The 24,031-nt window shown below is 30.9% G+C and overlaps 3 protein-coding genes across 3 annotated transcripts; 2 read left to right on the top strand and 1 right to left on the bottom strand.

Annotated features, from left to right (window-relative positions):
- Positions 1-3,554: 3,554 nt before the first annotated feature.
- LOC107932267 (uncharacterized) lies at positions 3,555-6,626 on the bottom strand. The gene is made up of 7 exons (XM_016864235.2): positions 6,162-6,626; positions 5,950-6,060; positions 4,944-5,012; positions 4,670-4,801; positions 4,283-4,360; positions 4,071-4,193; positions 3,555-3,996 (listed from the first exon to the last, which is right to left on the bottom strand). Exons 1-7 carry the CDS (start codon positions 6,372-6,374, stop codon positions 3,817-3,819), a joined length of 906 nt encoding a protein of 301 aa, XP_016719724.1. The 5' UTR covers positions 6,375-6,626; the 3' UTR covers positions 3,555-3,816.
- Positions 6,627-8,719: 2,093 nt separating this feature from the next.
- Positions 8,720-12,057, top strand: LOC107932257 (uncharacterized). Its single transcript, XM_016864225.2, has 5 exons — positions 8,720-9,689; positions 9,862-9,914; positions 10,941-11,104; positions 11,178-11,329; positions 11,419-12,057. Exons 1-5 carry the CDS (start codon positions 8,909-8,911, stop codon positions 11,844-11,846), a joined length of 1,578 nt encoding a protein of 525 aa, XP_016719714.2. The 5' UTR covers positions 8,720-8,908; the 3' UTR covers positions 11,847-12,057.
- A 5,376-nt stretch (positions 12,058-17,433) lies between these two features.
- LOC107932280 (protein NDL1) lies at positions 17,434-21,666 on the top strand. The gene is made up of 11 exons (XM_016864249.2): positions 17,434-17,755; positions 19,032-19,131; positions 19,214-19,311; positions 19,442-19,530; positions 19,682-19,742; positions 19,825-19,911; positions 19,997-20,074; positions 20,182-20,238; positions 20,330-20,385; positions 20,480-20,615; positions 21,095-21,666. Exons 1-11 carry the CDS (start codon positions 17,696-17,698, stop codon positions 21,314-21,316), a joined length of 1,044 nt encoding a protein of 347 aa, XP_016719738.1. The 5' UTR covers positions 17,434-17,695; the 3' UTR covers positions 21,317-21,666.
- Positions 21,667-24,031: the final 2,365 nt, after the last annotated feature.

Raw genomic sequence — 24,031 nt, forward strand, 5'->3', positions numbered from 1 at the left:
CATTTGCTTTTCCTGTAACGGTGGCTAAGCCCTCTATTTCCATCCATTTCATGACGTATTAAGTAGCAATCAGAATATATTAATTTTAAGCCAATGCAACTGGAAACGAGCTTAATAGATTCATACGTCCAATAGCAAAAGGCAATGACTTTAAATAAGGTTGAGAATATTTAATCAGACCGATCAGTTGAACTAAAAATTAATGATCCAATCAGTTCAATTAATATCATAAAATTAAAAAAAATTAAACTGGTGCAATATCAGTTTACCCTGTCGAATTAGATAATAAACCAATTAAGAAATTATTTGAACTAGATTTAAGTTAATTTAAATATTTAATTTTACTGTTATAACGTATAAAATGAATTTTTTTATTTTTAATTTTATAATAATTGAAAGATTGAACTAAAAGTTGATAATTTGAGAACATTGCCTACGAATAATTACATGCAAAAGCTGGCTACCACCCATTGGCAAGTCAATATATAGAAAAGTTATTGATTGACTTTCACAATAGCATTTCAAGGAAGTGATTTTAACATGGAATATTAACCAGCTGGGGAGTGCATGGCTTCTGTCATCACCAGACAAACTTAGAAGAAAAAAAAAAACATAATTGACTCCCACATATATATATAGAGAATAAGCATGCATAAAATAAGATTACGAGACAAAGTCCAGGAATCCAGCAGCTATGCTTTTGAATTCCTTAACCAAAATTCGTGTCCTTCTTCAACACCATGTAATTCCCTTACCTACTATCCCAAATCGATCCCATTCATGTCTACCATATCCAAGCAACATTTTTTATTTTATGCACACACCTCGATCGGATCAAAAATTGATTAGAATATCAGTCTAGAAAAAGATATTGAACCGGTTAATCTGAAAATTTTTATGAATCAATTGGACCGATAAATCGATAACCTGATTAGTTTAACTACCAGTCCGATTATAAAAATCTTACTCATTTCTTTACAATATATTCATATATACCATCTATATAATGTTTAATGTGGTTTTGTTTTATCGGCCTACATCCTAGATGAGAAAAATATATGTTATAAACATAGAAATTGTAAAAAAGTTTAGAACACCCGATAAACATAGAGATCACAAAAAGTTCAAAATACCTTTGAGCCTCAATGTTCATCCATTTTGTCATTTTGGTTCTAATTATTTCTTTCTTTCTTTTTTTGGATCATTTTGGCACTCAACCTTCAAATTTGAGGTAAATTACTTTTTGTTGGATGACAAAACTTATTGAACTATTAAAATTTTAATGTCATTAATGTGATAACTTGCATGAGAATCCGTATGTATTTTATAAAAAATATTTAATATTTTAGAAAATTTTTAAAAATTATCTATATTAACAATGAAGTGCATATGGATTATCATGTAAGCGGTGCCACATTTGCCGCTAAAATTTTAATAATTCATTAATCAATTTGACTAATTTTAAAAGTTGAAGGTCAAAATAATCCCAAAAAAAAATTAAAACTAGAATGATAAAATATAAACACATTAAAAACTAAATTCATCATTATACCATTAAATTTTGAATCAATATCTAACAACTCCAAAATAATAATCATCATGAAGAAAAGTTCAAAGCCAACAAATTAAAGACAAACTCCATAAATCTTTGACCTTTTGTCTAGAAATCAAAATCCATAATGTCTTTAGTGCCCTAATTTAGTCAAAGCATCAAAATGTTGACAATAAAATAAAAATGGTTCAATGTTTTTGCATATTTCTGTGGTGCCAAAAGTAACATTTTTTTTTAATCTTTGAGATTTTTCATTTGATATTATCATGCATATTCATCAATTTGATAGTATTTTAATTTTGAGTAAATTAATTTAATACAATCTCAGCCTGCATATTCCCTTAATTTTTATTGCTAAATCTTTTGAAGATTTCATATCAAAATCTTAAATCACATTAATTAGATTCTTAACCCTAATTTTATATTCTAGTTTCCTAACAGCTTTGCATATTTAGATTTATTTTTGTTACATTTTTTAAATTAATTAATTTCTTTTTTGGTTTTTTGACTTCTATTTCTTCCTAATTAACAATAATCTCGATATTTTGTTAATTTTATATTGTAAACTCTAACATGGCTTAAATTATAAACATGCAGATAAAATTATAAATATGTATACTTACTGCACGAATAGATGAGATCTAGTGTATTAAAAAAGGGAAATAAGTTCTTAAATTTTATTGATATTCGAGTTATTCATGTGGTAAATATACATATATTTAAAATTTAATTCAAATATTTTAAATATATTTGACATTAAATTCAAACTAGAATTTAATGACTAACTATTGAAATGACATGATATGCTTGAGGATTGGTTAGGGAAATTTTGGGAGTAATCTAAAATATAGATGAGAATTTGAGGATGTTTAGTGGCCCTTCATGTTTATAATCCAATCATACAATTTTGATGACATTGCATTATATTAATAACTTTTGGGGTCAATTGAGCTTCATGCAATGTGAAAGGGTTTTTGTTAAAATATTTTTATTGACACTAAATATTCTTACCCTTATAAAAGAATATTTCGTTAAGTTTATTAATCCAACCATTATTACTTACGTGTTAAATTGTTCTAAATTGTTTTTTAGAAAATTTAAAATATTTTATGAGGACATAAATAAATAAATTCATATTATATATTATACTAGAAAAACAAAATGGTCCAAAAGGAAGAGTAATATTGAAACGAAGCCGTTTTGCACCTTTTTTTTTTAATTTGAAAAGAAAAAATAAACAAATAATGCCCCATATTATGGGCTTTCATCCAATTTTCCAATTGGGCTTCGTTATGAAATTGGCTCATAATTATATCATATTTTTTTGCGGTCACCCAAATTTTAGAGTACTTTCGTTTTGGTTATTTAAAATGAAATTTTTACAATTTAACCACTCAACGATCTTTGTGATTTAGCCACCTTAATTTTTAGGTGCTTTCATTTTAGTGACAAGGATTAATAGCAAATTTTGACCAATTTCCATTTACGCTTTAAACCCTGTATATATATCAATTTCATTCATCGCTGAGCACTTAAGCAGCATTTTGCAAATAGATGTAGTACTGTAATGCATGCATGCTCGGGCACTTGCTGAATCCATTTATAATATGGGGTTAAAGAGAAATAAGTATCATGAAGATCCAGAAATTTGTGTATTAAGAATCATATTGTATATTATTTTCTTTACCTAAACAATTAGCAAATTAAAGTGTATATGACTGACGAAATAACTAGATTGTAACATGTGGCATAACACGTGTATCTCATGTTAACGTACAATGATAAATTTTTAACAATAGATATTAATGAAATTTTTAACACAATGACCAATTTACTCTTTAATCAAATATGCAAAGACTGATTTACCTTTTTTTAGTGAAACTCGTAGTATAAAGAACTTCATGATAATCGTGGTTAAGAGTGAACAAAGAAACTATGAATTCCGTGGTGGTGGTGTCCATCAGGTAAAGGCAACGTAATCAAGTTGATCGAAGCACAAAAGAGTTCCAACAGATTGTGTATTTATAATCAGCAAAAAAAGAAGTTTTGCTACTTGGTGACACTAGTTAAACACAGAGTTCTAATGGATGAAATGAAATCATCAAAACTTCCCAAAATACGGGGAAAGACACTCGTAAACCTTCCTCGAACTCGACTTTCTACGTAATCAAATTCTTCCGAACATATTAATGCAATGGAAGAAAACACGAAAACAGAACATGCTAACAACTCGTATTCCTCGAACTCACGATTTTGTTGGTGTCTTAAAGTTCTGTCTTACCGGACTTTGATTGAGCAGCTTTAAATCCTTTCCACCATTTTTGTACCCTAAAAGACACCTTAGTTGCATGTCTCTTCAATGTTTCACCTGCATCTTTTACACCTTTGATGATCTTTTGTTTCCAATCGGTTTGTTTACTTTCTTTGTCTCTCAACACTTTTCCCTGCAGAAAAAAAAAAGCCGAAATAAGAATCACATTGAAACTTCAAATCTGTTTCGGGGTTTTTCGATAAGTACCAAATTCGATGGAAATTGGTCCTCGTCTTCATCTTCATCATCGTCGGCATCTCCACCGAAATTCTTCATGTTCATTAGCTCCTCCCTTGAATACATTTGCATGTTGGGTGCTCCTGGCATACCCTGAATCGTAATAAAGTTAAACAATTAAAATGAGATCAAATATTAACATAGTATGAACAGCATGCTATTTAGCCATGAATCTTTCGTACCTCCATGGATCGTAACATCTTTTCCATTTCAGCCTCTTTAGTTGGTTTCGGTACAAAAGGTTCTCCCGGAGTCCTATCCTGCACAAATCATCGACAACAAAGCAGCTTGATCAGTTTAGCTTGTCATCCAACATTATAACAACAAGCTCGTTTAAATAACCATCGTGATGTACAAGAAGTCGGGCTGCTTCATTCAAAGCATATTACCAAGAAAGCAAACAAATGAAATGAGGCAGTAGACAGAAGAATTAGATTCATACGACCCAAATTAGACAAAGGACTAAAGCGACAATCCTATTCTTTTTGTACTAAACTGAAAGAACAGAAGGAAGTAAATGAAATCAATCAAAGGATTACAGATACAGAATCATGAAAGCATTGAGATACCTTTGGTAGTGGGGGAGGCTTGGTTTTGCATGCCTTAGTTAAGTCTTTACACAGATAATTCGTCAATGACTCAACATCAGGTTTCGACGTGTATATATATTCAGCAACATCAGTATCAGAATACCCCATAACCTGAAAAGAAACATAAGCAGCCATGCCTAACAACAGTCTCGTAACACAAATGTTAAAACGAAAAACCAACAAGTTCACGATCCGAAGCTAAAACTTTTTATTACAAAAGAACAATTCATTTTATGTTAATTAATAATCTAACCTCTTGACAAGTTCTCTCAATTGTCTTACACTCTGTATTGCAAATCCCTTCAGCATTTTGTTCCACTAGCTGCAAATAGATGAAAATTTCATGAGTTAGCATAATAAGATTAATGGTCAAAAATATCAGTCAGCAGTAGAAGTACCATGGAGGCCCTTGCACTAAGAGTTAGATTACATTTTGTCCCCTCTATTCAAAAAATGGGCAAATGAATCCTACCATTAGAAATTGGTCTCTATATGTCAAAACGAAGTACACGTGGCACACCACGTGTAATTGTCTAATTATTCTGTTAGCCAAACCAATTTTTAGCAGTAAAAATGGATGAAATTTTTAACATAAAGGACTAGTTTGCTCTTTGATCTAATGTACAAAGATTAGTCTGCCCATTTTTTAGTAAAAAGACAAAATGCAATTTGACTCCTAGTACAGAGGCCTCTAAGATACTTTTACCGCCAGTCAGCTATACTGAAACTCGGCTCCATTCAAAGAAGTCTGTAAAGTATTATCTGTCGAGAGTCAGCTGACCCTCACTCATCCAAATTTATCCCTACAGGTTTTGACTCTCAACTTTACCATAACCCACCCACCATGACCATAGAGGGATTTGAAACTATAAGGTTATAAGGCATTGATAGATAAGGACGGTATTTCGCAGCCTTCTATTGATAGAATCAGCAATCCTCAACAAGTCACTACACTTATAATCACTTAACAGATTTTCCATCAAAATTTGCCATCAATACATCCATGAAAGCATAAGCAAATTCATTAAGCACCCAATAAGCATACCTAATAGTAACTAAAATTTTAACAAATATGAACCCTAGGATTAATTGAAATGATACACCTATTTGCCATTAATGGGAATAAATATCTAAATCCAATATGCATTTGATAATAAATTAAGTGCATTTGGATTCAATTTTTTTTAATTACAAATATCCTATCAAACAAAGCACAAAAAACTTACAAAAAAATCAAGAACAATTATAATTCAATTTACCTCTAATTTATCCCCTTGTTCAACTATATCAATCTTCAAAATCCAATCAGCTTCTTCTTTCTTCAAATTGCAAACATTCTCCGCAATCTCAATGATTTGATATTCTGAGATCTAAAACCCCATCAAACCCCCCCCCCAAAAAAAATCAAATCAGAATTCCATGAAAGTAAAATTTAAAGAAAAACCAAAGAAAACCCAGATTATAAAAATACCTTCTTGGGAGAGATCTGGGTTTGTTTCGATTGAACTTGTTGAACCAACTGTGATGCTATCTTCTCACAAACTTGACATTTAATATAAGGAATGTCTTCTTTTCGAGGAATCGCCACTGGTTTCTTGGCATAAACAGAGACAGGCAATGATATTGTCAATAAAAAGAAGAAAATTGGGACTAAAAGAACTGAATTTTGCTCTGTTTTTCCCATTGCTCTGTCTCTTTAGATTGTAGAAATAATAATAACGAAATAATCCTTGGAAGAGTTCTTATAAAAAGATCTCTTTTTTATGGAAAATGATCGAAGAAGGCTCGAAGTCCACTTCAAAGTGTTGTGAAAAATAATAGGAAGGGTAAATTCTCTTAGCTGGTCACCTAAATTTTGTAATACTTTCATTTTAGTTACCTAAAATGAAATCCTTACAATTTAGTCACTTAACTTTTAGTGCGCTTTCATTTTAACCCCCAAGCATTAAATCTATAATGAAATTTAACTTGTACAAGCAACATCATGTTCAGACTTCCATTTTGGTCATCCAACTTCTAATTCATTTTGGTCACTCAAAAAAAGGACTAAAATGAAAGCACCCTAATAGTTGGGCGACCAATTAGGTAGTTTAATCTAATAATAATTGATAATAAATTGATAATAATATTATTATATGATAAAAGAACTGATACGTGTCTCGATGAATTTGATTGGTTGAATTGAGGGTTTAAAGCATGGGGTCCACTTTTTTGGACCAATAGAATTTGAGAAAACACGTAGTTCTATTTTTTCTTTTTTTGCGTGTGTGTGTCTGTGATTTAATTTTAATTAATGGCTGACTTATATTTTTCTGGTTTACCAAAGCCGTACTTATTACGTTGAGTGTTTTTTTTTCTTTCAAAATAATTATTTTAGGTTGATATTATTTATTTTGAGTTGAAGTTATTTAAATTTTTTTATTTTTTGATTTTTCATTTTCTTATTATTTTGAGTTATTTATTTAAATTATTTCATGGTTGAATTATTTGAGGTTTGTGTAGTTTTAAATTATGTTCATTTCGAGTTTAGGTTATTGACCTTGTTGATATAATAATGTACAATGGAAGAGATAAGAAGAACAGAAGGAAGAGTATGAGGTGATGTTAAGAAGCCCGGTTCACCAAAAAAGAGTTGGAAATGGACAAGAGGACAAGCTCATATTGGAGTAGGTAGGGGCTTGAGGGGTGATTAGAGGAGAAAATGTTTCAATCTTTTCTCCATCCAATGAGAGGGTATTTTATAGTAGGAGTCATCTTGTCTTGTAGTGTGATGTTACAAGTTGTTACAGTGGGCGAGAAGTGCAGATGTAGTGGTCCCAAATAATACGAGGTTGGTATTTTCACACTTAGAGAAGTGTTCGCACCTAAAAAGCAGGTGTCTGATGAGGTAACCTGTTGAGTGGGTGGCCTTATCATTAGAGTGGATGGACTCTCGAGGAGGAGTAAGCAGTATGAGTTCTTACCTGAGAGCACGTGGAGGGTTAGGTGGAGAGAGCAAGCGGTCTAGCTTGAAAAGATGTCCGAGTAAGGGAGACCCAATTACAATAAGTTTATTTTTATACCTCGTTGTGTTGACACGTGTCCAAGTTCTAGGGGTATAAACAAACCTTTTTTATGATTAAATCGTATCAAGTTGGATTTTTATTTAGATTAGTTAGATTAAATTTTGCATACACACAAGATTTTGCCCGTAAAAGTACTATCGAGACCCTTGTATTAGGAGAGGAATTGCATTTTGCCCATTTTACTAAAAAAAGTGAGTAAATTAATCATTATATGTTAAATCAAATAACCAATTAGTTCTTCTATTAAAATTTTAACATTTTTATTGTTAAAAATTAATTCTTATAGGTTGGATTTACGAACTACATTCTCGAAAGCTTGAAATTAACTCACTTAGGGTCTGTTTGATTGCCAGTAAAATATTTTCCGTAAAATGATTTCTGGAAAATGTTTTACTTTTCTGTAAAATGATTTACTGGAAAATATTTTCTGGTGTTTGATTGAATCTGTGTAAAATATTTTCTGCTGCTTGGCAGATTTTTTGAAAATATTTTTCGAAAAAGTTGTTTTTACATATATTAATATATATTAATAATTTTTTTATTTTAAATTATTTTTACGTATATTGCAATGATTTATTTATAATAATACTCAATTATTAAGCTACAATATTAATCGTTATAAATTGAAAAAAACTAATATCAAATAAATTATTTGTAATTGTGTTAAAAAAATAAATATTGAATAATTAAAAAAGAAGTTACTGGAAAATCGATAAACCGAAGCAGTTTTCTACCGGAAATGAAGGAAGGAATGAAGGAGGCGATAGAGAGGAGAGCACGGAAAATGTCTTACGGAAATTGTAAGGGTAAGACATTTTCCCTAAAATGTAACCCATTTTCCGTTGTTTTGGAGTTCATTTTCCAAATGGAAAATGTTTTTCGCCAATCAAACGCTGGAAAAGTTGGAAACGATTTTCCGGAAAATATTTTTGCTTATGCGGCAGATTTATGAAAGAACTGTATGAACAGGAGACAATGAAACTGGATGGTATCTGAAAGCCCAAAACCGAAACCCCGGTCCCCTCTAAAACCCTAAATTGGCATTCTCTTCACTAAAATCTTTTAGGACAATTAGGGTTTAGCTCTTGAAACCTTTCTTCTCAACATCGTAACCTCTAAATTCCACAATTTTTAGTTATTTTTAGCTGACGCCATGGCTTTATCTATGAAAGCTTCTACGAATTCCCCAAAACCCAATTTCCTAATTGGCGAAAACTACCATCTTTCTCTAAAACAATCCATGGAAGACCTTTTAGCTGAAACCCACAAAAAAACCCCAAATTTCTCTGGTTTCATTGATAAATTCCACAGTTTAATGCAAGCAAAATTGGACCCACCACTGGAATCAATCTGGGTATACACTGCTTTGTCGTTTCGAAGCCGTAATTTCGAAAAAGGAGATCCTTTGAATCGATTATCAATCATAAATGATCTCTTTCAGCTAGTTTCTTCTTGCTCAAGTCCCTGTAATTCTTCCAAAAGCATAGCATTGCTTGCACCAATTGTTTTCGAGGTTTATAAATTAGTTGTGGAAGTACTAGGAAAGGACTCAAGGAAAGTGAATATAAGGATTAAGTCTCTTGTTGAAGTGATCATTGGGTATATAAGCATGTGTTGTTGTAAGGGTTTTAGTGAGGAAAGTGAAAACATTGATATGGATTTGGTGATTCCAGTTGAGGATTTAGTTTCTATTTGGATAGATAGAAATGTAAATTTACAATCTTTTTTGCCATTAGTGAGTAGTGAGATTTGTGAAATGATTAGTGAAAGAGGGTTTAATGTGAATTACTTGGCTGGTGTGGTTATGGTGGAAGCATTTTTGTTGAAACTTTGCTTGGATTTAAGGATTGGGATTGAAGGGATTGTGTTAGAAAAAGAGCTGAAAAGTTGGGCTGTCGCTTCAATTTCCAGCTTTCACAACTTTCATTTCTTTGGTTAGTGCTGTACGTTATTTATTTGTGCCATATTTGTTCAACATTGACTAAATCATAAGCTTATATATGTAGCTTAGTATGTATGTATATATGTATGTATGTATGTATGTATATTTTCTCTTGAGCAATATTTGCTATACTTACTATCTAATTATCGCTTTATGCTGATCAGAAATGCTTACGAGGATGTTGCTGCAGCCAGCTTTGCCAGTGACTGCCTTGGTGGTTAGTTTGCAGCGTTTGATTATTTTCAATTCGTTATATCTCTTCCTCCTGTTTTACTATGTTTTTTGTGTTTTACGTCAAACTGCTCGTTGATGCTTATGGGAGTTGAGTTCGTATGGGTTGTAAATGGTGTGGTTCTACAGTAAATTGTGTGTTTGTCTGTCCATACAAATGTTTAAACTATTGAAATGCTTATGCTGCATTAACGGTTCTGCCACTTTGGATCGTGGTTTCCGGTTATTCTCTTTTGGCTTTCCATGTTTTGGTGGACATACACAGGATCCCAGTCTTTTCGTGATTTCTAAGCATTGGTCACTTCCATGTTGAAGTGAATAGCAATTTTCCTTTTCATAGGCAAGATAGTAAACATGGGGGTGTTACGAGGGAGCAAAGGGAATGAAGTATTAGTGGCTTGATAATTGAGCTCAGTCCAAGTCTTCGTGCTCGTTTTCCTCTTTGTAGCTCCAGTGCAAGATGTGCTTTAACTTGTATCTGGCTTCTATTCTATTATAAACAGTTGATTCCTTCAATGATGTTTTATTATGTCATGCTTAGAGTATTAAGGGTAGAAGTACTATGAAGGCCCTTGTACTGCGAGCCAGATTGCGTTTTGCCCCTTTTACTCAGAAAATGGCAAGTTAGTCCCTGTACGCTAGATCAAATAGCAGATTGGTCTTTTTGTTAAAAAATTCATCAATTTTTACTGTTAAAAATTGTTCCTTGTATGTCAGCTTGAGATACACGTGGCACACTATGTGTAACTGTTTGACTATTCTGTCAGTGACGCCAGTTTTTAACTGTAGAATGGATGAAATTTTTAATAGAAAGAATTAGTTTGCTCTTTAATCTAATGTACTGGGACTAATTTGCTCATTTTTTTAGTAAAGAGGGCAAAATGCAATCTGATTCTTAGTTCAAGGGCCTTCATGGTCCATTTGCCAATATTAAGCTTTTCGTAGATCAAATGCTAAATTAGCATTGATTTATTGATGGTTATTTGAACTGAAGAGACGCTCCGTGGTGCAGGGACCCGAAGATGGAAATCTGCTGAAAAATATTCTGTATGATGCTGTTATTTTGGTAGAGTACACTTTCCTCAAGTCCAAGACAGTTCACCTATCAAATGAGCACGTAAAAGGTATTGCCATGACAAGATTGGTTGTCACGCTTGAGGCCATCGAGTTATTCAGGTATGAATAGATGTTATATAATTCATAAACTAAAGTTGGTTTTCGTATTCATCTTCGATCCACTTTGTCACAGAAAAAACAGGGATAAAAAAAGAGCTACTTGTTATACAAGTGCCTTTGCGAATTCCCATTTACATTCTCAAATAACCAAATGGATCTCGACCCTGATCAGCTCAGATGAGAAAGCCGGAGGAATAAGTGGATCCTCACCTAAAGCTCTTATAAGTAAGTAACCACTCGATAGTCTTTTCTTAGTATATTGAGTAACTGTCTGTATCTTTTAAGTTTTATGTTACTAAACTGCCATTGTGCAGAGCGGCTATTGAAGCTTGAGAAACAAGGGATAAAGCTATTCAGCGATAGCATATTGAAATACCATGCAAAATTACTCGTCGGCGATTCCAAGGAAGTTGATGAGCAATCGGTAACAAAGGTAGAGGAGAAGAAACTCGAGGATGATGAACCGTTGTTTTCCCTTGATGACAGAGAAGATGAAAAAAATGAAGCTATGACAGCAGCATATGTGGCTGCCGCCCGATCGATGAGGCTGATAAATGATAACTCGAGGGAAAAAAGAAAAGGAAGTGAGGGTGAAGAAAAGGAAAAGATCAAGTATTTTAAGTATGATCTTTCAAGCAAATCTAAAGCAGCTAAAGATAAGGTCTCGGTTTCAGGCTCGGACTCGGGTGCCTCTGATGATGATATGAGCAGTGACAGTGAAGTTGATAACCCGCTCGTGTAGGATGATGCGTCTCATGTGAATGCCGAGATGAACGGCGACGACAAAAACAACAATAACAAAAAGGAAATTAATTTGATCATAGTTTGTTGAAAGGAACATAAATCTAAAGAGCAGATCATATTTAAAGCACTAAGCTTGGATTATTGTTGCTGTTAGGAAAAAAATTTGGCTTGCAAAATAATTTTTTAAAGTATGGTTTTTTACTCGTTAATAGATATTGATTCATTGTATTGATCGTCGAATTGTCATTTGAAGCTCGTTAGTAAGATTTTTTAAAAAAAATTTAACACTTGAATAAAAATTTTTGAATAGCTTATTAACTTAAATAAAAACTTTCATATAATTAATTGACCATTTTGTAACTTCTTATTGAGATTTTATTTTTTTTAATGACCAGTTAAAGTCACTAACAGCATTAAAACATTTCATTGAGATTTTATTTTTAGTTTAAATTATGAGGTTGAGTTGAATTCATTTATAGATTGATGTGGGATTTTTTTGTTGTTGTTGTTGATATAAAAGGGTGAATCTACAAAAGATCAAAGCATCACCATTCTGTGTAGACTAACACCATGGAGATCGTGATGAAGTCGAAGTATCTCATTCGGAGTCTGTAAAACTGTGTGCATACCTAGTGGTTTCGAAAATGCGAGTGTTGCCCTCTCTATAAACATGGAGAACTTTGACCCGCCAATCTCAACCGACCACCCTCTTGATGGCCTTCATGAGTGCACTGTCTGTCCATTTCAACAACAACGTGGCTCGCTCCTAACTACCATGCTTGTTTGAGTCCCTCACAAGCTCCCAACAGCCACAGGTAGTTAGCAAAACCCATGACCCAAGTACCAACCATTAATAACACCCCCTTCTCGCTCCATCGGTATTGATCTTGAGCCATCTTGCTTCCGGTCGTTTCAAGGCCTCCTCATTGGCCAGGCGCATTGCTTGTAGTAAATTCTGGCTTATTAACAATACTTTATGAGTGTTGATTGAGTATTATTGTCAATATAGGAGGACATGGGTTCAAGTGAGCTGAAACACATTATCCTCCTATTGATGGGTTGGGAGGAGCTACGAGTATTTTTAACCATTGTGTCAAAAAGAGCATATACAATCAAAATCTATAATTAAATTATTAAAAAAATGCTTTATGAGGGGTCCAACATCAGTCCTACCATTACCAACATTTCATATTATACCTCTACCAACCTCATCCTAAACTTTCGTAATCCCCTTCCACAATGAACAATAATGAGGTTGACTTCATTTCTTTTCTTAATAATAACTTAATGAAAACCACTTCTTTTAATAATAAACACAATAAGCAAATTTCAGTTAAAACCAAGAAAATCGACTAAATCAACTCAATTGATTTAGACGGTTTAGATATATATATATTTGTTATGAGTTTAATTGTTTTAATTGATTCTATTAATTATAAATTTGTAAAATTTCAAATGGATTCGTAAAAAAAATCTATTAATCCTTACAATAAATTGAATGGTAATGTAATGTGTAATATATATCAAGTGTGGATTTAATAAAATCAGGAGACACCACCAGGCTATGCATGCATCAATAAATAAGTAAATAACATTGTCAAAATGAATGAAGAAAATGGTAATGTAATGTGGGCATATACTCATGGTATTTGACCCATCAATGGTAATTCCCTAAGCCACCCACGTGAAAAAATAAAATAAAGACGATATTTGCTGTCTGCTTGACCTTTCCAGTTGGCATTTTGCAATAAGTGAATTTTGAAATACTTACTTTTGTTTTTAAGAAAATATATTTTAAATAAATAAATAGAATTTCCATAAATTTATATTAGATTATGGCATAAATTATAGAAAATTGGTATGAAAATTAAAAATAACTTTGATTAATATGGAGCATAAAGATCATAACGATTTGGGTTCAAATTTTATAATTCTTATTATATATATATGTATTTTTTTAGATTTATCAAAATATAAAAAACATAAATATTCTTACAATATAATAATTTTTGATAATTTCACAATTAAATTACATCCCGAGTAATAGGTTATATCAATTCTGCCAAAAGCTTTATATTCCCACATTATTTTGCATGGTTCTTTTGTATATAAATGGTTAAATAAAGCACTTATTTTTTATTATGCAAGTTAATTAAAAAGTAAACAACACAAATGTTTAACTTTTTTTAAAAAAGGAAAAAAAATTAAAGATTGGGCATATAGTAAATTTTGATTTGAACCATATATAAAAAAGAAGAAGTTAAATTTGGACCAATTTGGTAAAAATTGTTGAAATGTGACGAATTTATTTTATATTGTGGTTATAAAAAACTGTGATGAAATTTTATTTAAAAAAACAAAAGTGGTGGACCCCAAATTTCATTAATAAAAATTATGATGAACAAAATCTTTTGTAGACATTTGTGATTTGTTTATTTTCAGAATTCGCAATTATTATGTTGGTTCTCTATTTATATCATTTATTCAAAAAAATGTTATAGTTAGTTAAATAAAAAATATAAAAAATTTTGAATATTATCACATATTTTTATAATTAAAAATGTTACTATACACTAGACTTGATCATGGTCATTACAAAATTCTAAGCTTGGGTACGATTCGAAAAATAAATTTAAAATTTTGTTCAAACCCGGTCCAGATAAAAAATGCTAAATTCAAGTCTGGCCCGATCCACTCGCATTAATTTTTTTATATAAAAACATTTTAAAAAATCTTTTATACTTTAATAGCACTAAAATAGTTACAACTTATCAAACAAATGCTTCTAGAATAATAGCAAAATTAATAATAAAACAAGAGTTATCCAATATCCAAGCAATATTAACAAAATAGTAGCAAAACAACATTAAAATGGTAGCAAACAATAGTGGAAAAAAATATTTAGGCAAATTTGACCCAGGTCGGGGCCAAAAAATCTTACTGAGGCCCTACCCGTTTAGAAAATAGGCCTTTTTTTTGTCTAATGCCATTTTTAGAGCCTATATTATTACCTAAACCCTCTCATTTTTCGGGCAAGTCTTTGAGCCTGGGCAAGTGGCCCAATCCATGATCAAGTCTAGTACGCATGCACTCATGGTAGAAGCATACTTACACCACACACGCACATTACACAAAGAAAGTTGTTTTATATAAAGGCCTACCATTGCTCCTCCGAAAGTTCAAACTTGAGTGGGTTCTATGTGTGAACAACCCTTAGCCACCAGGTCAATCAAGGGAGTTTGTTGAATTTTTCTAATGAATATAAGTAAAATGTATGTGATATATTATCTATGCATTTATATACATTCAATCCGCTCTATAAAAACTCCATTTGTTTGTCAATATTTTGTTTGTTATAGATAGGCGACTATTATAAACCTATAACAATATGCTATTATATAGAGAAAATTGTTGCAAACCTAATATAGAATTCATTTCGAGAATTTCCATTAAATAATAAAAAGTGAGAATTATGTTCCAAAAAGAAAAAAAAATAAAAGAGAATCAAATCAATAAAATCAAACGATGCTCCAAATTCATAATAAAATATTTAATTAGGAAACTTAATATAAAATTTTAAGAGGAAGCGAAATTGAATTATAAATTTTTAAGATATCAAAATATAATTTTATCATTTAGGAATTTATAATTTCATTATCTTTGAAAGGGCTAAAATAATTTTTTTTCTATTTTACGGCCCAAATTGTAATTTTATCATATATAAAATTATAAACTTAATATTTTATGAGGGATTGAAATGTCAATTTTTTTTTATTTTTTGGGGAGCAATGCCCTTTCCTGCCACTAAAATTCGTTCCGAGAACCTTATCTAGGCACATTCCAATTATCAAATTTGGACCATGCTCTATAACGATTAATTAAAATGATAATTTTTTAAATGTATATTCTTTTATATTTATAATTATAATTGTATTTAAAAGTGTATTTGTAGCTGTTAATAATTTCTCGATTTAGTGGCAATAACATTTGAATTGTGTGATGAAAAAAAATTCGAACTTTTAAAAACCTTATAATTTCAAATGCAAAAGATAATGTATTAAAATTTGTACAAAATGTGTAATTATAATTACAGTAAATAATAATTAAATTATGGATCTAATTATCATTGATAAAGACACATTGATTTAAATAAATCAATTTTGAGTTAGATGAACGGCAAAGCAAAATAAATTAAAAAAAAAAAAGAAACTGTAACTTCTAAGGCCAATTTATGTATTTGAAAATAAAAAATATAAAACTTAAAAATGGACCCACAGAAAAAAAGCATCCAATGACAGAGGTACATATATCAATACGGCGCCAATCTCTCTTTTATCACATGTGAAAATACTATGGACCCACTAAAAAAAGCAACCCATGAAACATGTACACGTATCTGCGGCGCCAATCATTTCTTTTTAGTTAAAAAAACAGATGATAATCATTAACCTCATTTTTTCTGTAAATATTCCCCGAAAAAAAGAATGGTTAAATTGTGGTTTTGGTCCTTTTGTTATAATTAACATTGAGATTTAATTTATGCATCTCAATTTGACATAATTTGATCTATTTGCATTTCTAATATCGTTAGTTAGTCTAAATAGTTACCACTATCAATTATTCAGGTTAAATTACTTAATTTTTCTTATAAACACTTGTTTTAATATAGAAATTTGATTAAATTGTTCTTGATATAAGTGCCGACAAGGGAAGAAATAATAAGGAGACGGTAGTGGTGCAAGGAAGGTCGGTTCAACTAAATAGCCGAAGAAATGAGGTAAGTGAGGATGATAAGGTAGCAAAGGAGGTTGAGTGTTAGGGAGTGCTTAAGGTTGTTGAAATGCTAAAGGATTGATCCCTCATTCATCGCTCTATAGGGTATTTATAGGGAAGGTCTTGTGCTCAATGAGGCCACATCATTAACAAATTCGAGACATGATGATCGTCCGATCAGCTAGGTGGCAAGACCATTGTATATGAGTGGTCCTCATGCATGGTACTGTTCTAACATTCCATTAACAGAAGTAGTATAAAGTTGTTATGCTCAATGGTCCCCCTTTTAAAGGAGAGTGTGTTCCCACTAAAAGTAAATGCTTGGGTGGTTGGTCACTGGTAGAGGACAGTCCAAGCACTTAGATGGTGAATATGCCAAGAGTTAAGTGGAGACGCCAAGAGTTAAGTGGAGAACCGTCTGCAAGTGTCTTTTAGATGTCTTCTCGTAGTGCCATATGTCGCGCCGAAAAAGGGGTATAACAATTAAACTTTCAATTCTTACACTATTCGAATTTTTAAAATCTAGTTAATCTACTTTTAATTCCATGAATTTAGTATAAATCGATTAACTATTTAAAATTAAAATACCGAGATTAACAGTTTCAAATTAAAATATAGATATTAAATATTAAATTTAAATATAATAAAAGACCAAAACGTAAATTAACACAAATAGAAAAAACCGAAAGCTAATCACCAACAAACGAATCCATGTTTAGTTATATAGAACCTTTAGTTTTGTTGAAACGGTGTCGTTTGTTAGTTGCTGTTGCGGTTGATATTAACTTAACCAAGGGTCAAGATTTTAACCAGAAGTAAGGTTAAAAGAAGTAAATCCGTTTGGTTCAATTATAGCGTCGGTGGAGCTTTCATCAATGGCTATAAAAAATAATTCAAAAGAAGAAGAAGAAGAATCGCTTGATCTATAAGCCATTAAATCGAAGCAATAAGGCTTTATATTTCTCTTGAGAAAAAGGAAAGAAAAGAAAAAAAAAGCTGTTATTGTTTGAAGAAAAAGAAGTTTTTTCTTTTGTTCTTTCTTTGTTTGAATATAACAGAGAAAGAGCCACAGCCATGGTTGAATCAAACGATTCCATTCCTCTTGATGCTGAAAAGATCTATCTCGGTGGAAAGGTTCTTACCCTTTTTTTTTCTTTTTACCCATTTCCCATTTTGCATTGTTGAATTTTTTGGGTTTTTTTAAAAGATTTTTTGAAATGCTGAAAATGGTGGAATTTTGGGTTGAATTTGATTAGGTAATATTGAGAATTTAACGAAATGGGTTTTCACTAGATCTATGTTTTCCTTATTTGGTCTTTTTTATTTTATTACATATTTTCATTTGTTGAATTGGGTTTTAAGGGAAAAGGAGTAAAGATTCCATTCCCCCCCCTCCCCCATTTTTTCTTCAAATGGGAGGTAATTTTGGGTTAATTTGAACTTGATTTGAAATTTTCCACAATACCAAGGATTTAACAAAATGGGGTTTCACTAAATCTTCCTTATTTGGTCAAATCTGTTTGTATTTTACACATTTGGTAAGCTGGGGCAGTTTCCATTTCTGCTCTTGTTATATATATAGAGCAATCATTTTTTTTTGGTTTCTTCACAAATCACAACGTTCCTTGTCTTTTTTACATTTGTTATGGTAATGGGGTTATCCTCTTTTGTATCAAAATTCTTGTTTTCTTAAGTTTAGTAATTCATTTACAGTTTTATGCATAAATTTTTACTTTTACTTTTTTCTTTTTAAATTGGTTGAAGATTCTTTCCTTCTTAGTTGCTTATGATGACAAAATAGGTTGGATAATGGATTCTTTTAACTATTGATTCATATGAGATTATTCAACTTGTGTTATGCAGTTCATTTGAAGATACCTTTTTCATTGTTTCACTATATATATTAAAATTGCCTAGCTGTAAATGTACTTTTTTTCCTTACATTAACCTAATGTCAATGTCTTCTTTTAATATTTGAGAGATTCCAGCATCCCATGCTTTCCTTTTAGACTATCATCTCCTTTTTTGAAGAATTGCAATGATTAATATCAAGAACCACTCATTTGATTCATCTGTCTTTTCTTTCTTTTTTATTTTTAAAAATTCTTTTACAAAGTTATGTTTAAGTTGTATTTTGATGAAAGAGATGAGAGTGCACATGGGATGTGCTTTTTTGATGAATAACTTTTATTTTTAGATATAATTGAAGTGTTTCTTTTTCTTTTTCTTCCTTTTTTTAAGGGTCACATGAAACTAATGATTTGTCTTATATAACTGAAACCTAAAAAAAATAAACTATCGACTTAGAAAAACATTATGGTACTTGAAAGTGTCGAATACATCTATTCTATTATTGATTGGAATTCTTAACTCTATCTCTTATGTGGATTTATATTCAATCTTACATCAGGAACATCATGTACGCACGCGCTGTGGTTCTGTGTCTGTTATAGTATATGGGGATCAAGACAAGCCTGCACTAATTACATATCCGGATCTGGCATTGAATTGTAAGTATTATTCTGCTTGGTCGGCGTTTATCTCCGATTCTGCTTTCTAACAATTGCATTGTATGGTTCGTATATGTTTCAGATATGTCTTGTTTCCAAGGATTGTTCTTTTGTCCAGAAGCGGCCTCTTTGCTGCTGCACAACTTCTGCATTTATCATATTAGTCCTCCCGGACATGAGGTCTGTAAATTTGTTGTCATATTCATATTTGCCTTTTACACACTATTTTATCTCCTTGCAACGAAATCAATTATTGGATTTCATTATTCACATAGTCTCCTTTCTGGCACTTTCACAAGAGTTCTTGCAGTTGGGAGCTGCTCAAATTTGTCCAAGCACTTCTCCGTATTCTGCTGACGACTTGGCCGATCAGATCCTCGAGGTTCTCAACTTTTTCGGGTAATCTTTTTTTTGGTTTTCTAAGTACGACCTTTTTTTTTACTCGATGCTGCCATCTCACTTACGATAGTATCTTAGTAGAGAGCTATCAGATTTGGTTGGTGTTAATGTTTTAGTCGAAAAGGGGTTTAATACTTGAGAATCTGTTCAGGCTAGGTGCAGTGATGTGCATGGGAGTAACGGCGGGTGCTTACATTCTTACTCTATTTGCTGTAGGTTTCTGTATGAATTCTTTTGAGTATTATATTTAAATTTTTTGATGAGGGTTCATTGACAAAGATTTTTGCATTGCAGATAAAATACAGAGAACGCGTTCTTGGTTTGATACTTGTATCCCCGCTTTGCAGAGCACCTTCTTGGACTGAATGGTTTTATAACAAGGTTTGTTACTAACATTGTTGGTTATAATTAACATCCTTTGTTGTGCGTTTATATCGTATTGACTAAAATGACTTATAATCTCTAGGTGATGTCGAACTTGTTATATTTTTATGGAATGTGTGGACTGCTTAAAGAAATTTTGCTTCAACGATACTTTAGTAAGGTATCCAAGCATTTTCTTCCTAGTAGACTATCGTTTTAAGTTTCTTTTTTGTTATATTCTAACCTCTCAAGTACGCTGAATGACGAGATTTCTGTAAATTGTAACAGGAAGTTCGTGGTAATGCAGAAGTTCCCGAATCAGATATTGTTCAAGCATGCCGAAGAGTAAGTGCTTTTACATTTCTTTTACATTTTGCTTTTGATTCCTTTTTTTCTTTGGATTCACTTTATTTCTACGGCATGTTTGTTTTCTCAGTTACTGGATGAGAGATATGGGTCAAACGTGATGCGATTTCTTCAAGCCATTAATAGGTACGATACAAAATAACATGACTGCTTTCCTATTGTCACTTTTTGCATGTTATTCGGCTTTATTACATGAAAACTTTGTATCCCCGATTTGCAGAAGACCTGATCTTACCAGTGGGTTGAAAAGGCTAAGATGCCGTACCTTAATATTCGTTGGGGATAGCTCACCTTTTCATTCTGAGGCCCTCTATATGACATCCAAGTTGGATAGAAGATTTAGTGCCTTAGTCGAGGTAAGTACAAACTATGTATTATAGTGGTTAGTTTGTTACTAGGATGTCGAATGATGCAAAATGGTTTTAGTATAAAAAATTTCCATTAGAGATAGGGATTTGGTGGTAAAAGTACTATGAATGCCCCTCTACTAGGACTCGTATAGCATTTTGCCCTATCTATTCAAAATATGAGTAGATTAGTCCTTGTAGATTAGATCAAAGAGCAAATTGGTCCTTTTGTTAAAAATTCCATTCATTTTTACTATTAAAAACTGGTCCTTATATGTCAATATAAGGTACACATGGCATACCACGTGTCATTGTCTAGTTATTTTGTCAGCCGCACTAGTTTTTATTAGTACAAATGTATGAAATGCTCTTTGATCTAACATAGGGACGAAATGCAATTCAACCACTACAAGGACTTCAATGGTACTTTTACCAGGATTTGGCCTTTCAGGATTTCAGGGCATAATAATGGAAATACTTACTTGCAGGTCCAGGCTTGTGGATCAATGGTGACTGAAGAACAGCCACATGCGATGCTAATACCGATGGAATACTTCTTCATGCGGTACGGTTTGTATAGGCCTTGTCATTTAAGTGACAGCCCAAGGAGCCCGTTAAGTCCGTCTTGCATCTCACCGGAGCTACTCTCACCAGAAAGCATGGGTTTGAAGCTAAAACCGATAAAAACCCGAGTTTCACTCGAAGTTTGACAAGGTGGGGGACTAAAAAAAAAGATGGAAAAATTCCTTTTGTTGTTAAGATTTTACTTGTTTTTTGGTTCATTTTTGTCTTTTGCAAAAAAGAAAATCATGTATAAGGATAGAAGAAACACGGTTTGGGCAAGTGGGAGGTGGTGGAGAGGATGATGTAGATAAAGAAGCAAGAATATAGGGATTATTATTGTTATTATTAAAATTATTATATAATAATGGGTAAAAAAACATGGAATCATTCTTTTGTAGTCAGTCATAAAGAGGAGTCAATTGAACTTTGTATGTAAATTCTAAGGAGATTTGGGATTTTTATTTATGATGAATGATGAGCAACCAATAATTACATATATATGTATTTTGATTGTTTGCCATTTTTTACTCTATTTCTTGTTCATTTTTGGATCAAAAAATCCAACTTCAATTCATTTTTAAACTTTAAATCATTTTAATTACAATATTACATCAATTAGGTCTTTTCATTACTAAAATTATTAATTTAATTATTTAATGAATGTGTAAAACAAAGTTTCATTTGGTTTTTGAAAATATTATTTTCATTTTCCATTTTCATTTTCAGAACACGTTTGATAAATAAAATAAAGTACATTCATATGCATTTGAAACAGGATAGCAGATTTAATATTTTAATAATTATCGGAAAAAACAATATTTTTATGTTTATATGAGTTTAAAATAATGTCAATTCATTTTAAGTTACAAAGTATTTTTATTGTTTTCTAATTTTTACATATTTTTATTTTTCAAAAATCATTTTTAGAATTTTCAACTAAACACGTTCTCTTGAACAATTTGCATTTTCCAAGAAAACAAAAATGATCTATGTTTTTTGAAGTCAAATGAAGTATTAGTTGATGTTTACAAAATTTTTATTGTTCATTCTTTTTTTTTCTTTCTGATTTTTTTATTTTTAAAATTTATACAAAAACATTATTTAAAAAAATTGTTTTAATAATGAAAGGACCTAATTAATATAACATTGATAGTTTAAATATATAATTAAAAATATTTTACAATTTGAGAACCAATTAAAATGTCTATTGCAATTAACTCTAATATAACTAATTTCATTAGATAATTCATGTGGCAATGGCAGGAGTTTTCATGTATAAGTTTTTATATTTTTTATATAATTAGAATTTAATCCTTTTATTTTTATTTTCAAGAGTGTAATTTTTAAAATTTAAAAATCAAGTTCAATTGTCAATACTATTAAAATTCTTTTATTAAATTTATTAATGTGATATTTTGAAATTAAAAAAAACTTTTACTTAGTAGTTTGTATAAAAAGATAATGTAAATAATGTAATAAACCTAAATTTAAGAGAATAATTTTAAGAATATTAACCATTAAAGTTTGCAATTTTAAATTTTAAAAAACAATTAAATTCCTCGAAATAAAATAAAAAAAATTATCTTGAAATGTATAAAAACTTCAACCATACTTTATCCCTTCCACAATGATTATCACACAATAAGGAAAAAACAAAAACAAAAGCTTTTTTTAGCATGGTTATTTAAATCAAAACCGACTGGTTAGGATATTGATCTAGAAAAAGGGATTAAATCAGTTGAACTATAAATCTAAAAATCGATTGAACCTGTTTTTAAATTTGGATATAGAAAAACAAATGAGGGGAGAGATGGAGGAAAATTAAATTTAATTAAAATTTGACACTTGTCATGATTTAATTGGCAGATGGAAATTTTTTTAACGGAAATAAATGGTTAGACTAAAAATATTAACAGATTCAAAGTATAGGTACCGCTTTTTCACCCAAAAAAGTTAAAAAAAAGGTACCTAAATGGGAATACATTATAGTTCAGGGGTGCCTTAAAAAATTAAAATTATATTGACTTAATTTTATTTTAGTTTCATGTGATTTATTATAAGTGCCTGAAATTACACATAATCGATATATTAAACATTAACTCATGTATATATATATTAAATTAACAATGAAATGTTTTAACTCCATAAAAAAAAGTTAGGGCAAACTACACCAGTCATTTTAAATTATTACTAACGTAATATCTCAAAATTTTGGTTCTTAAGAAAAGACAAGTATTTTAAAGCTGAGTTAAGTATTTGGATAGAAAGAACGAATAATGAAATTTAGGAAAGATATTAAATTGCAAATTTTTAAAAGTTGAGAGATTAAAAGTGTAAATTTATCATTTTAGGAAAAAAGCCCAAAAATTTAAGAAATATCTTTTTATGAATGTGACATTGAGATGTATTGAAATGTTGAAATTGAAAATTGAGATAAGGACTAACTTGAATAAAGTGAAAAAGCATAGGGCAGCAAAATAAAAGGGAAAGAAAGGAAAAAGAAAAAGAAAAGAAGAAGAAGAAGAACGATTAGGACTGTAAATATACAAAGAAAATGTCACGACTCAAGAATGAAATTGTAGAGAAAGTTAATGGCAAAATAGTCATTTCATAAATAAGATAATTATGAAAAAATATCATGGTTGTTGGCAATATATAGGCCATTGGATGAGATTGGAAAATAAGATGAAATGCTAGTGATTTGATTAAAATGATTAAAGTTAGATTTTTATATTCTCTTTAATTTTGGGAATTTTGTTCGGGTTTTCTTTTTATATATATTATTTTAAACTCTTTATGAATTTTAAATTTATTACATCTACTTTTATTTATATGAATATAGTCCCTCTATTTATTATATT

Source organism: Gossypium hirsutum, chromosome D07 (assembly GCF_007990345.1).
Source record: "Gossypium hirsutum isolate 1008001.06 chromosome D07, Gossypium_hirsutum_v2.1, whole genome shotgun sequence".
NCBI classification, from domain to species: domain Eukaryota; kingdom Viridiplantae; phylum Streptophyta; class Magnoliopsida; order Malvales; family Malvaceae; genus Gossypium; species Gossypium hirsutum.